The sequence below is a fragment of the Acomys minous genome, assembly GCF_964271855.1.
Source record: "Acomys minous genome assembly, chromosome: 2".
Lineage (NCBI taxonomy): Eukaryota > Metazoa > Chordata > Mammalia > Rodentia > Muridae > Acomys > Acomys minous.
The window spans coordinates 73,242,590-73,256,615 of record NC_140484.1 but is presented as its reverse complement, the minus strand read 5'-3'; the positions used below and the strand labels follow the sequence as shown (position 1 = coordinate 73,256,615).

At 49.0% G+C, this 14,026-nt stretch overlaps 1 protein-coding gene across 6 annotated transcripts in view; it reads left to right on the top strand.

Moving 5' to 3' along the window:
- Window positions 1-14,026, top strand: part of KATNIP (katanin interacting protein) — a 169,963-nt gene that overhangs the window by 118,038 nt on the left and 37,899 nt on the right. For all 6 annotated transcript variants that reach the window (XR_014774823.1, XM_084758619.1, XM_084758617.1 and 3 more), the window contains 2 exons: window positions 1,174-1,389; window positions 10,328-10,465. Coding sequence is in view for 5 of the 6 variants with exons in the window: in XM_084758619.1 (XP_084614745.1) it covers window positions 1,174-1,389; window positions 10,328-10,465 (354 nt within the window). In the remaining variant the exon portion in view is untranslated. The remainder of the gene's footprint in view (window positions 1-1,173; window positions 1,390-10,327; window positions 10,466-14,026) is intronic.

The following is a 14,026-nucleotide window of genomic DNA, read 5'->3' as shown; positions in this document are numbered from 1 at the left end:
GAAGGAGAGCCAGGAATCGAGCCCATTTTGACCTGAGCACACATGGGGCTTTTTTGTATGTGTTGGGGTCTTGCTTAACCTCCAGACTGGGACCTTCACAGAGAAGGTTGCATCCTGCTTTCCCCTCCAGGCTGGGAATGTCACATGACTGGCCAAGGCCGGAGTCTTTGGTACATGCTGTCATACTACACTCGGTGCATATGCTGGCAGCTTAAGCAGCAGACTCATCTTTTTCATAGCTGCAAAGATGGCAAGTCCAAGGTCAAGGTGTTGCCTGGCTGATTTCTTCTCAGGCATTACTCCTTGCCTTGCAAATGGCGACTTCCCCACTGGGCTTACACACTCAGTCTCTTTCTCTGTGTATGACCCCGGTGTTAAACCCTGTGGCTCCAGATTTCCTCCTTTTATAAGGCCTCCAGGCAGATGAGAAGGTGGCCCTCCCCAGTGGCCTCATTTGATTTAATCACCTCTTAAAGGCCCTGACTGCAGACAGTCACATCTTGGGACCTGGGCATTAGGGTTTCAACAGTGGGTATGGGGGAACCCAACACCGCCCAGGTCACCCGGCAGCTTCACATGTTACAGCTTGCTCCTGGGCCATGAATACTGCAGTGGAGCGAGTGTGTGCACACAGTCTTTCACAAGCTCTCTTTTTCACCTGAAGGCCTCCGAGTGTGATACTTAGTAAGTGCTAGGGGCACAGTTGCTATATATATCTATGTTTATTTTTCTGTACTAGAGCTAGAACCCGAGGCATTATGCATGCTAGGCTTTACCACTGAGCCACACGCACTCCAGTCCCTGTTTTATATATTATTTTACATTTTTAATTTAGTGTGTGTGTGTGTGTGTGTGTGTGTGTGTGTGTGTAGGTTAAAGAACAACTTGCAGCATCAGTTCCCTTTCCACCGTAGGTTCTGGGAGTCAAACTTGGCAGCAAGTCCCTTTACTCACTAAGCCATCTGTCCAACGCACTCCCTGTGTTTTAGACACCTTACCTATAAGAGTCCTTACAAGCCTCATAATAGCCACAGTGGGCAAGTGCTACAAGTGTCTGTAGCACACAGGTGGCCACTGAGGCAACGTGAGGCCGAGCACTGGATGAAGGCCCAGGTGGTGGAAGAATGGCAGCACCAAGCTCGGGCTTTCTGCCCTGTGGTCTTTTCTCTCCAGGAGAAGTGCAAAGTGAGAAAAGATGAGATTGAAGACGCCATCTACGTGACCATGGAAATCCTGTCCAACTGGGGCAATGCTTCATGGGTGGGTCTCACCGAAGTCCAGTTCTTTGACCTGAACAACATAAAGCTTTACGTCTCACCTCATGACGTGGACATCCGGAACGCAGTGCTGCCGGGCGAGCTGGGCTGCCTTGTCAGCAGGGACTTAGTGGTAAGTGAAGGGTTCCTGGGCTTGGTTCTACTGGGCAGTTTGGTGTGTGTTCTCTGCCCACAATGAGAGTGCAGTTTGGAGAAGAACGCTGCCATCAACCCTAGTCTTTCTCTGCAGCCAAGGGAGGAGCCTATGGGAATGGGGCCCTCTGATGCACCTAGTGTCTCCTCCTGAGGTCTAACCCAAGTGGCTGCTTTGTGTCCTGCTGTGGCCACTAAAGGTAGGCCAGTAGGCGTCACTGAGGCTAGTGCCATTGTTTTGTAGATGAAGAAGCTAAGTTGGAGATGGGCATGCACATGGCAAGGGGCACACAGAGGAAGGCAGTGGGGCCTAGGTCAGGAGCTGCAGCCTGGCCCACACACGGTGCCCACACACAGTGCCCACACCTCTTCAGGGTGTGGCTTCTGAAGCCACAGATCCATACTCAACACACACTGAATACATTTTCTTTTTAGGTAGTTAATAGAGGTTATTTTTATAAGCAGTGGTATTTCCCTTGTTTCTATCTTTTTGCTGCCTTTTATGGATTTTTGAGGCAGGCTATCACTACATTGTCTGGGCTGTCCTTGAACTCACTACAAAGCCTAGAGTAGCTGTGAGTTCACAGTTCTCCCGCCTCTGCTTTCCTTGTTCTGTGTTACAGGTGCACACCACCATGCCCTGCCTCTTTCTGTCACTTTCAAGTTAGCTGCACTAAGCAGAATAGCCAGCCACGTGGCCTTCCTGTGCTGTGCCTGGCACCATTCTTGATTGCCTTGGAAGAGCCTGTGGAACCTAGAACAGAGCGTGGGTTGGGACAGGTGACAGGTGCTCTTCTGTATTTCTTAAAGCCCTGTCACATATCTCGATGATGTACTCCACTGTGCTGGTTGGCTGTTGTTGTTGTTGTTGTTGTTGTTGTTGTTGTTGTTGTTGTTGTTTAACTTGACACAAGCTTGGGTTATCTGGGAAGAGGAACCTCTATTGAGAAAATAGCTCCATCAGATTGGCCTATAGGCAAATCTGTGTGACAGACATCTTCTTGAGTAAAGGTTGATGTGGGAGGGCGGGACCCTCACCTGGGCAAGTAGTCTTAGGCAGTATAAGAAAGCCGACTGAGGAGGCCATGAAAACACACCCTTAAGCCGCACTCCCCCATGGTTTCTACTCAGTGTCTGCCTCGATGTTCCTGTATTGGGTTCCTGTCCTGGCTTTCCACAAAGATGGACTATAGTCAGGACGCTTAAGCTAGATGCACCCTTTCCTCTCCCACAATGAGTCTGCCCAGTGTTGACTTACAGCAGCAGAAACCTAACTGTGACATCCACCCAAAATTAATAGTGTCCTTTAAAGTACTGAAAACGAAAATAGCTGCCACACGCTTGGGCCTTGCCCTGGGCCAAGTACTGTTCAGAGTGTTTTCTGTGAGATCCTGGAGAAGCAGACTGACTGATGTCCAAAGCCAGCTCACAGCCTCTGCCCACAGACGACTCCCTTAGCTTTGAGCTTGGTTTCTTGTCTGTCAGCGAAGCATGATACTGCATAGCTAGTGCAGTGCTGGGAGGAGAGGGGAGCTTCGGAGCCCCTAGCCTCTACTCTTGCCTATGTGCTCTTAGATGACTCACTGCCATCTCTAAGGGTCTGCCGTTCTGCTCCTGCAAAATAGGAGACGGGAGGTAAATAACCTGTTAATACCTTTAGATTTTCAGCAGTGGAAACTGAGTTTGGCTCCCTTTAGCATATATCTTTAAGAATTATTTTTATTTTATGAGTATTTGTCTGTATGTATGCCAAGTGTGTGCAGTGCCTGCATCAGATCCCCTGGCTCTAGAGTTACAAGTGGTTGTGAGCCACCTAGGGACCAACCCCAGGTCTTCTGGCAAGAGCAGGCGTGCTCCTAACTGCTCAGTTCTCGCTCCTGTCTCACTTGAACATATATCTTAAAAGACATGTGTTATAGTCAGGCAGCACGGTAGCAGGAGGCCCAGCCAGGAAGATCAAGTGTTTGAGGCTAATCTGCAGTGCATAGTATGACCTTACTACCCCCTCCAAAAACCCAATAACAACAAGGCTTAGGTATAGCTTAGTGGCAGTATATTTCCTATATAGTATGGCCAGAGCCCTGGCCCCTATTCCCAGGTCTACTGGAAAGGTAGGGCAAAAGGGAAGACTGAAGGGAGGAAGGGGGGAACAAAATTTTTTAAAATCAATGGGCAGTGATGGCCTTTAATCCCAGAACTGGGGAGGCAGAACAGGCAGATCTCTGTGAGTTCAAGGCCAGCCTGGTCTATAGAGTGAGTTCCAGGACAACCAGGGCTACACAAAGAAACCCTATATTGAAAAGGGGAAAACAAAGAATGAACTAAAGAAAGAAAGTGTTTAAAATCTAAAAGATAGTGGGTTCTATCCCCCAAATTATCAGGAAAGAACCTGGGGGTGTTGCCTTGAAGTCTTTGACCATCTGCTATACTGTCCTTGGCTGAAGGGGACAGTCCTTATGAGCATCATGGGGTCCTGTGGAGCATTCTGAGCATCAGGGCTCTGATCTGTAGGGTAGGATGGGCAGGAGGATGCAGCTGGAAAGAGTGTGAACTTGAGGCCTCTGGGGAAGGTGCACCACCCTGTTTCAGGGTTTCACAGGCAACTCACACAGCAGCAAACCTCAAGACGGATTCTGTACTTTGGTTAGTGATCATGGGATACCGTCACAAAAGGGAAGGGGATGGAGAAGGAGGGGACCACCCACTTAGTCTGTACAATCTTTATTGGGCTGCTTTGGCTGGGTGAGGCGCTGGCTAGTCAACTTGTTCTCCTGTCACTCTGCGGGCACTATTCAGTCCCCAGAGAGGAAAATGATGGACCAACCTGGCATGGCTTCCGGATGCCAGGTCCATCAAGATGCCCAGCAGAGCAGGCAAGCATCCCCTCCCACACCCAGAACATACACAGAAAGAAGCAGGATAAACTTGAGATGGCTGCGCACTAGCTGAGCCCCCAGCTGGTCTGTGCCCACCCTCTCCATCCCTGGCCCACGATGTTGTGATGCCTTCACATTTATATGCCCAGCCCCATAGGTGCCTGGTCTTTCCTACCAGCTTCCCACACCCTGTATCTTGTTCCCTCTAGGATTTCTTTGCTTAGCAAATGGTGTCCTCACCTGCTAGGCAACCCCTGCCCAGTGCTTACAGCCTGAAGTTAGGGATTTCCCAAATCAGTAGTTATTTCAAATAAATTTATTTTCCATTTATGTTTCATCAAAATGTTAACAACTGGGTAGTGCATACCTTTTTGTCCCGAGACTACAGTGTGACTAGGCCACTCTCTTACCTAGCTGTTTTCAAGATCTCCCATGAATCCTGTGTCTCGGCTTCCCAAGTGGGCCTGACATTGGGCCTTCTCCATCTCGCCAGTCCCTCCCAGGCCCCAAGGCCTGTGAAATGGGATTCCTTTCATATCTTCTCTTTCTGCTCCCACTTCATTCTCTTTAAGTTGGAGCTTCCTAGAGGGACAGACCCCATAGAATGTATATTACAAAGGGATTTATTAGTGGCCATCCACACTAGAGAAGCTAAGACTCTCCAGTAGCTGTTTGGTCTGTGCAACTGTATGCCACTGTAGACCCAGTTGGGTCCTGAAGGCCTGAAGGCTCCCTAGAGAGCTAGAGGTCTCCCTCCAGTTACGTTGGAAGGCTACAAGAGCTGTGTTTAGCGAAGGGTGGAAGCAGCTTTAGGATACACACTCATCTGCAAGAGCAATAGTGAGCTAACAGGGAAGCAAGCAGGATGGCCTTTTCCTCAGATTTTTGTTATATTTGGAGCCTCACTTTGGGGAGGGTCTTTCCCATCACCTAGTCCTTCTTGGAAGTACCCTCGTAGAAATATCAACAAATAACAGTTGCCTCTTATACCTGGGTACCTGCCTGAGGGGGATGGGTCTAACAGTGCCCTATCTGCCCCTACTCCTTTCTCCAGTAGCCCACCTGTATCATCCCCGCATCTCTGGGCACACTGAGTCAGATCCTCTGCATTTGGATTTCAGCAAGGCTTCTCTGCCCACAGTATGGAGAACTCTGTCCTTTCATGCCTAGTCACTGGTGTGTCATTTTTATTCTCCTCAGATTCTGTCTCACTAGAACAAACACTCCTGTACCTGGGCCTATCTGCCTCCCCCATTTAACTGATAAGCACGTGTCTGTCCTTGGTCACACCATATCCCTAGTACATAAAATCACATGCTGCACACCTTTAAACTTTTTATTTGGAAATGATTATAGACCTACAGAAAGCTGTAAAAAATGATGCAGAAAAAAAGACTATCAATAGAGGAAAAAAATCAATGGAACCAAAGTTAATTCTTTGAAAAGATCAACAAAATCAAAAACCTTTAGTTAGACTAAAGCAAAAGAGGAAGCAAAGGTTTCAATGCGTATAAATGGATTGAAGGGGATATCACTACTGACCTTACAGAAATGAGGATTATAAGACTGTATGCCACCAAATTAGGTAACCTGTATGAACTGTATAAATCAGCAAAGGCAAATTACCAAAACTGACCCAAGACAAAATGAGAAGTCTAAAAAGACCAATCCCAAGAAGAGAAAGAAAGTGAACTAATTATCAAAAACCTCAAAGGAAGCCTGGGGTGAAACAGTGCCACTGGTGAATCTTGGCAGATATGTAAAGAATGAGCCTTTGACAGTCCCTTCAATCTATCTTATAAAATGTAAAGGAAGAGGGAGTGTGTCCCAGTGGATTTTCTAAGTCCATATAGCGGAAACCAACAGAAACATCACAACAGAAAACTACTCACCATTGAACACTCAGGAGGGCACTCAATACATACTTCGTGAAACTTCAAGTGAAGGCCACGTGGGACCCAGCCATACCCATGAGGATGGACAGAAGAAATTACAAATGCTGTTGAAAATGGATAGAGCAGCCACTTTCTTCAGAAAGTAAGAAGGAGAGCCACCCTGTGGCTAGAAGTTTCACTTCTGGGTATATAACCAAGAGATATACTCATTAAAAAAAAGGTAATGAAAACTCTTAAAAGTAGGTTGAAATAACCAACTAACCCAACTATACAGACTGATGAACAGAGATAATTGAAATAAACTAATACAATAGGCTGCTGCCCAGCCATGAAAAGGAATGAAGTGTTGGTACAGGCTACAACATGCATGGGTATGGGACAGCCACATGGTGTATGATTCCCTTTATAGGAAACACAGTCCAAACAGATGCACAGGCACAGGAATAGGAGCAGGGCATGGGAGTGGATGACTAATGAGTGCAGGGCACCTGTAGTGGGAAGTGAAATGTGCTGGGCAAAGATGGTGATGATAATTATGTAGCCTGTGAATATGCTGGGAAATCATGGATTACACACTTAGAAATGATGAATTTTGTGGTAAATAAGTTGTATCTCAATTAAAGGAAAAAGAACACACAGAGATGCCATGTGCTGTTGCCTAGTTTTCCCCAAAGATAACAGAGGCTATCACTGTACTACTAGAAAAGCCGTGTGTGTGTGTGTGTGTGTGTGTGTGTGTGTGTGTGTGTGTGTGTGTGTGTGTGTGTGTTTTCTGTGCCATTCAGAGTCATGTATGGCTTTATGGGATTACCAGCATATGAAGATACAGCACTACTCCATCCCCCAGGCCCAGCCCTACCACCTGGAGCCACTTGTCTGTTCTCATCTCTAAATTCTCTGTCATTTCAAGAATGCTGTAAAGGGGTAGTGGTCCAACTCAATGGTAGATAGCTTGTTTAGCATGTGTGAGGCTCTGGGTTTGATCTCAGTGCCAAAGAAGAAGGAAGAGGAGGAGGAGGAGGAGGAGGAGGAGGAGGAGGAAGAAGAAGGAGGAGGAGGAGGAGGAGGAGGAGGAGGAGGGAAGGAAGGAAGGAAGGTAGGGATGTAAGGAAGGAAAAGAAAAAAGAGAAGAGAAAAGAAAGCAGAAAAACTATCCAAATGGCATATAAACACAATACAGTCTGGCACATTTGGAGGTTTGCTGGTTCCAAGCTAAGTGCCCTTGACATCCTTCCAAATGGTTGGGTACTTTGTTATTGGTAGCTTATTCCTTTGGAAACTACTAGTTTATTAACATAGTATTAGTTATGAGGCAGCTGGCATTTCTCTGCTGGTGCTTAGATCTGTGTTTAATCAATGCTGGGGCAGAAAAACACCTTTGGTTTTGTAGTTGGTCATCACAGAGAGATGTAGCTGTCCCACGCTGCAGAGGGGTACTGAAACTCCTAGAAGCAGCCTTCATGAAGCCTATGCTAGTGTGGGTGTCATGGGGTAAATACCCCAATTCAGTGGTCCATGGTTACAATCATTCTGAGTTATGTCCACACTAGCTGTCTGTTTCCATGGTGGTCTTACCTTCCAGGACCCTGCAGGAATAGCTAGCTTGATCACATACCCTTCATGAACAACCTGCCTTCCCTCTCCGCCTAGACTTCTAGCACTGTCTTTTAAACAAGCCACTTGCCCAGGGCTTCTTGCCTCATGGTCTGCTGCCAGAATACAAGTTGAAGCAGAACATGTCGGTACTCTGGTTCCATAAATGCTTATGATAGTCACTAAGACCAAATGCTCACTCCACCACTTGGACTGTGGGCATCCTAAGGCAGACCAGAGACCAAGATGCACCTTGGTCTTCCATCCACAAGGAGGCCCAGCAGTCCACTTGCCCCAGAGTGCCAGAGGGCCTCTCACCAGAGCAGCAGCAGGAGGTCGCCATGATCCTTGCCCTGCCCCCTCCTTTCTGCCTGTGATTCCAGGCAGGTGCTACAGATGTTCTGCCTGCTGGCCTGGCACTGGAGTGTGTCCAGGATGCGCTGGTCAGTTCCTGGCTTCTCACCAGGCCCTCACACAGATTCTGTCTGAACAGGAAACGCCAGAGGGCCTGGCCACTAAGGAGTCCATGAGTTATCCTCAGGTTAACGCACTCTGGTTCCGAATGACGACACGGTACCTCCTTAGATCTCCTTCCTTTCCTTCCACTGACAGAAATAAGACGGGAAATCGATTCCTGTCCCCGTTTTACCAGTGTCAGACTGTCACAGAGGGAGGGGTGAGCTGACCTGCTAGATTTTGAGATGAGGGCTCTTAACCCCACACAGCTGTGAGGAACAGAGTTCTAGCATGGCCAAGGTCCTTCCATAGTAAGTTATCATCCCGTGAACCTGAGTTCCTAGCCAAGGTCTCTTCCCTACCGAAAGCATCACCATCGGGAGACAAGCCCTAGGTGTTCTCCTTGCAGCTGGAGCAGGCTGCAAACCCAGAATCAGCAGCCCTCACCCTGTTGCACACAGAGAGGCATATTCTTGAAGACAAGTGTCCTTAAGATGGTCTCAGATACCAGGTGATGCCTGTTTAGAATAAATGTCCCCCAGTATTCCAAAGCCTAGATGGCTGTGGGACCAGGCAGGACTTGGAGGGATGTGAGGGTGAGGGAAAGAGTAGCGATTAATTAGTAGGGACTAAGGTACTGAGAGTGGTAACCTAGCTTCAGGCAATACTGAGCCCCAAGCCTGGCTGTGTGGGCCCTAAATCCCAAGTATTCTGAGTTGGAAGAGAATCAAAAAACCAGGCCCCAAAGGGTAATCTGCCCCATTTTCTCAGGTCTGGCAGTGAATTTGTCCCTCCTCCTGCTCTTCCTTCTTCTCCTCCTCCTCCTCCTCCTTCTTCCTTCTCCTTTCCAACATCTCCTGAATTAGATAGATGCCTTTTAACGAGAGGCAACATAGTTCCTTCTGTAAAGCTGCAGCCCTAGGGAACATGCTGGGAAACCTGTGTCATTTAGCCACTAGGTCAGTCCCTGGCTAAGAAGCTGTGCCTAATGCTGGGATTGAGAAATGTGTGAGACTTGGGTTACCCTTCCAGAGCATGGCGGACAGCCCACACTGACCTCGGGTACTACAGGGAACTGAAGCTGCCTGGAGGAGAGGCCAGGGTCACAGAAGAAAGGGAATAAGGGACCATGTGACAACTCGTTGACTTTCCCAGGGCGAAAAGTACAAGGAACATGGTGGAAGCAGAGTCCTGCCTACATCCAGACAGTGCCCAGGCAGCTGCCAGTGGTGTGTGCTCTGGAGCAGCGCTGGTTTAAATATGTCTTCTGTGCATGTTTATATGTATAGGTGAGAGGAATAATTCTTAAGAGACGGTTCTCTCTTTCTACCTTGTGGGTCCAGGAATCAGACTCAGGTTGTTAGCCTTGGCAGCAAGTGCCTCTGTCCACTGAGCCATCTTGATAGCCCAGCTGCAGCTTTTGTTCCCACAGAATGTAGAAATATCATGAGGTGACTGCAGCAGAAAGTCCCCCGATTTGGCTTTAGCCATCTGCCACCAAAGCTATCCCATGGGAAATGGTGCTAGTGAGGACAAAGACGCCAGCATGCACCTGGCTCTGGTGCCCTGTGTCTTCAGGGGGCAGCCCTGGCGACACCCTGGCTGTCTCCAGCCTCATGCAGAAAATGCCAACAGAAGCCCCCTACACTTGGAAACCCTGAAAGGAGCAGCCGGCTCCACGCCATGGCCCTGCTCCAGCTCATGGCTCAGACATTTCTTTTTCTCAAATTTGAAAAATTCCACAGGGTTTGATAAAAAATCAGAGGCTCTGCTTGCCAGGTTAATCAAACAACGCCAGCAGAGGCCCTCTCTACACCCTCCTGGCATCCCTCCCCCACACCCCGTGCCCTCCTCAAAGCCCATTAAGCTGATTAAAATAAAGCCCACTGCATTTTGAGTTCCATCTGGCTGGCAGCTTCTTGCAGGGACAGGCTAGTTGGCGCTATGAAATGCAACCAGAAAGGGGTGAAAGGAGAGGGCAGCACTCATGGTGGAGATAAGGGGGCCCTGCCCTGCCCTTTGATGTCTGCAGGTTTTAATTTTTCCCTGGAGACAGACAGAAATGTCCCTAAACAGTTCCCATCTCTTGGCGTTTCAGAGCAAGAAGGAGCTCCCTGTGTGGACCTGCCCCTTCCACCCGCCACTTCAGCTCTATTTTATTATCCACAACATGCGACAGCTTCGTGACTTCGGTCTGGCCAAGATCAAGGTTCGGAATTACTGGACAGCAGATGGGGTAAGTAGCGGGCTCTGCCTCCTCACAGCTCACCTGGCAGTGCACACGCTCAGCAGTTTGCCAGTGGCCTGGTTCCTGGGTTCTAAATAAGTTTAATGGAGGCCTCCCTGAGAGCCACCAGCAGCAAAACTTGCAGCTCCTAGGGTTCAGGAAGTGAGAGTGATGACGCTCTACCTCATGGCAGTGTGAGCAGATTAGCCTGTGTACTCAGACTCCGGGCCCACTCGTTTAGCCCCTGCATCTAGGGTGCTAATCTGCAGGGACAGAGTCTGGAGAACTTGCTAGAAAGCAGGCGTTTTTTATTTGTTTTGGTTTTGTTTGTTTGTTTTTTGAGACAGGGTTTCTCTATGTAGACTTGGTTGTCCTAAAACTAACTATATAAACCAGGCTGACCTCAAACTCACAGAGATCTGCCTGCCTCTGCCTCTTGACTACTGGACTAAAGGCGTGTACCACCATGCATGACAGAAAACAGATTCTTATTGGTAATTTGGTAGGTGGGACAGGGATCTGTGTGTCCCACTAGGCTCAGGTGCGCCAGGCCCAGGGGTATGGGGCTAGCTCTTCATGGCTAGCTTTCACCTTGGCTGCAGGGCCATCTGGTTCCAGAGTTCATCCTTGCCCTGCACCCTACCCTGTCATTCTGCCTCGTCCCTCCTTCTCCAGCATGCTCTTCATGAGTTGATTTGCTTTACTTCTTCTTCACCCATATGGGCACACGAGGGGCCGTCAGCTACTTGATATGTACAGAGGAAACAGACACAAAAGGCACAGACTGCCCTGCAGGCGACCTTGCTGAGCTGCTGACAGACAAGATGTAGGCAAATCATGCAGTGTGCTGATGTCCTGAGCACAGTGAAGCAGGCACTAGGTGTCTCCCTCTCGTGGGGGTGCCAGGGGACCCTCACAGGCACAGAGTGAGCAAGAAGGGGCAGGAGCACTGTCCTTCTGCCTCCTCTCCCCCTTCATTGGACATGCCTCATGTGAGACATGAAGGACCAAAGCCCAGGAGAGATGGTGAGTGGGAGCTGACCCCAGCCTTCATCTCCATAGAAAGACACTAGGGAACTGTGGAGTCTGTGGCCATCTGTACATCTATAGCCACAGAGGAAGACACAGCTTCCCTGTGAATGGCCCGTGTGGAGGAGGCCCAGGCCATATTGTTGGCACTTCTAACTGCTCCCATCCCACCCCCACCCCCAGCTTGGAAACTTGTATGGGACGGTTTTGTTTTGTTTTGTTTGTTCCTTCATTTGTTTACTTACTTCTTGAGACAGGGCCTTATTTTGTAGTCCAAGACGGCCTGGAATTTACCGTGTAGCCAAATCTGTCCTTGAACTCTTAATCCTCCCGCCACAGCTCTCCAGCTTGTCTTCAGCAGTCCCTAGAGTGGCCCTGTCATACGCTGCTCTGCTTCCAGCCACAGCCAAGGATCAAGGTCAAGCCGCTGGGCTGAGCCTCCTGGTGCTCCTGCGCCAGGCCCTGCCTCCTGAGGCCTGGCTGCTGTGACTACACTTTGTCCCTGCCCCCCTTCCCATTTTACTCAGCTCCAGATGCTTGGCCTGCAGATTCCTCAAAAACCCAGGCGATGCTTTCTCCAGGGATCTGCCCCTGCCCTCGAGCCACTGGTGGGCATCACGAGCCTTGTCCTCCTCTATAGGCTGTGGGCTCCAAGGCAGCAGGGCCAGAGGTCTATAGCACTCATCTATGCCAAGGACACAAGCAGGTGACAGATGGACGGGGAGCAAAGAGTGAGTTTCCTTTCCTATAGGCCATGCACAGCTAGGTTGCCCTGTCTTACTCCCAGGTGAGAGGACACGAGGCCTGGAGGCCTGTGCGGTGGTACAATTCCTATGGTTCTGTTCATGGCCCCTACTGCCCAGGCCAACAACAGAAAACTCCCTTTGCTTTCTGCCTTTTGAAGTCTTTCTCTCTTTCTTAATACATTTCTAAAGTATAAATTTGAGAAAAACAAGAGTCTGGAATATGTGAGGAAGGTCCCAAGGACCTGTGACCTGTGAGCCCCCTTCCTCCCTGGCCACCTCTTAAATGCACAGAGCCCCCACCCCTGCTGTTCAGTACCCCTGGTTTGTTGGCGCTTCCCTGCAGGTACTCCCCACATCTTGTTCTGGAATGGGAAGTGAAATGCTGCAGCCTCCCCAAGCCCATGCCCCATGGCTCAATGTGGTCACTAAACATGAGTCTTGGGCATATTTTACACACTGGGCTGAGGCCAAGACAGGTTTATTTACCTGTACTCGGCTTTCCTGGGACATGCAGAATACTGAAAGGGCTCAGGGCTCTCTGAGTCAGGAGAGTGTTGGAGGCTTTACTGTGGGTGGGAAGTGGGGTTCTGACACCCAGGGAAGAGCATGGAGCAGCTTTGCAAAACACTGCTGACACAACACACAACCATCTGTTGCCAGAATTTACCCAGGGGCAGAAAAAAAAACCACAAACAAATGCAGCTGTGGTTTGGTCAATTTAATATTCTCCAGAGAACGCTATTGCTGTATGTTTTGGAGGAGATAAAATGAGAATTTATAGGGAATATAGCCTGGCCTGCAGACACAGCTTGTTAAAGCAATGCTTGGTGTACGGGAGTCTGAGGAAAGAAAGTTAAGAGGGGAGCAAGGCTTACGTGGAATGGAGGAGAGTTCTAGAGAAAGGGGGTTCCTTTTGATGGGAATGTGCTGCCTGTTACATTCTTGGGTTAACCTGTACAGGCTCCTTTCCCGACATTAGGTTGCATTGTGAGTGTGAGCTGCCCTGAGAGAGGGACTTGGTAAGGGAAGAACAGGAGCCTACACTTCACAGCACACAGAAGATGGCACACCATGTCCTCTGTGGCAGCTCTCATTTGTCCCTACTCTGAGAGTCAGGCCTGTGAGAGGCACATCTGTGTGAGAATGCATGGCTAAACACGGGAAGTAGCTTATCTCATGTCCAACAATCTCGTATTGGTGACAGTACTCCCTGTCTGGATGATAGAGACCACAGATGACCTGGGTCTCTTGGTCAGCTGATTGGAAGTAGATGCCTGGGGTGCTGCCCTGAGAACTTTCCTTCTGACTCAGCAGGGTTCTCTGGGATTGATTGGTAATGTCTGCATAGGGCAGGAGGAAGATAGAATAACATGTCTGCTATATCTTTTTATGTTCCACACAAATGGAAGACTTAATCAGCTGGAAGGTATAAGGGACTGGGCTGGTTGGGGTGTGTAAGGGTCAGGTGGGTTTTCTTAGCAAAGTGACAGTTGTGGCAGGGAGGGGACAACAGTCTACAGTTGATGATTGCTTGTCTGCTGTGATTTGAAACAGGCTCCATCTGACGGGAAGCCGTTAAAACACTCCCTGAGGTGGCAGAAATCTAGCAGGTCACTATAGACTCATGCTTTGAATGCCTGTGTCTCAGAGTGGGCATAGGTTTGGGGGATTGTGGGTACTTTAAAAAGAAAGGCCTGACTGGTGGAAGTAGGTCACTAAGAGCAGAACCTTGAAAATTAGCCCAGCCATAGTTCCAGACCCTGCTTTAAGTCTGCTGTAACGAACTCTGCTGCAC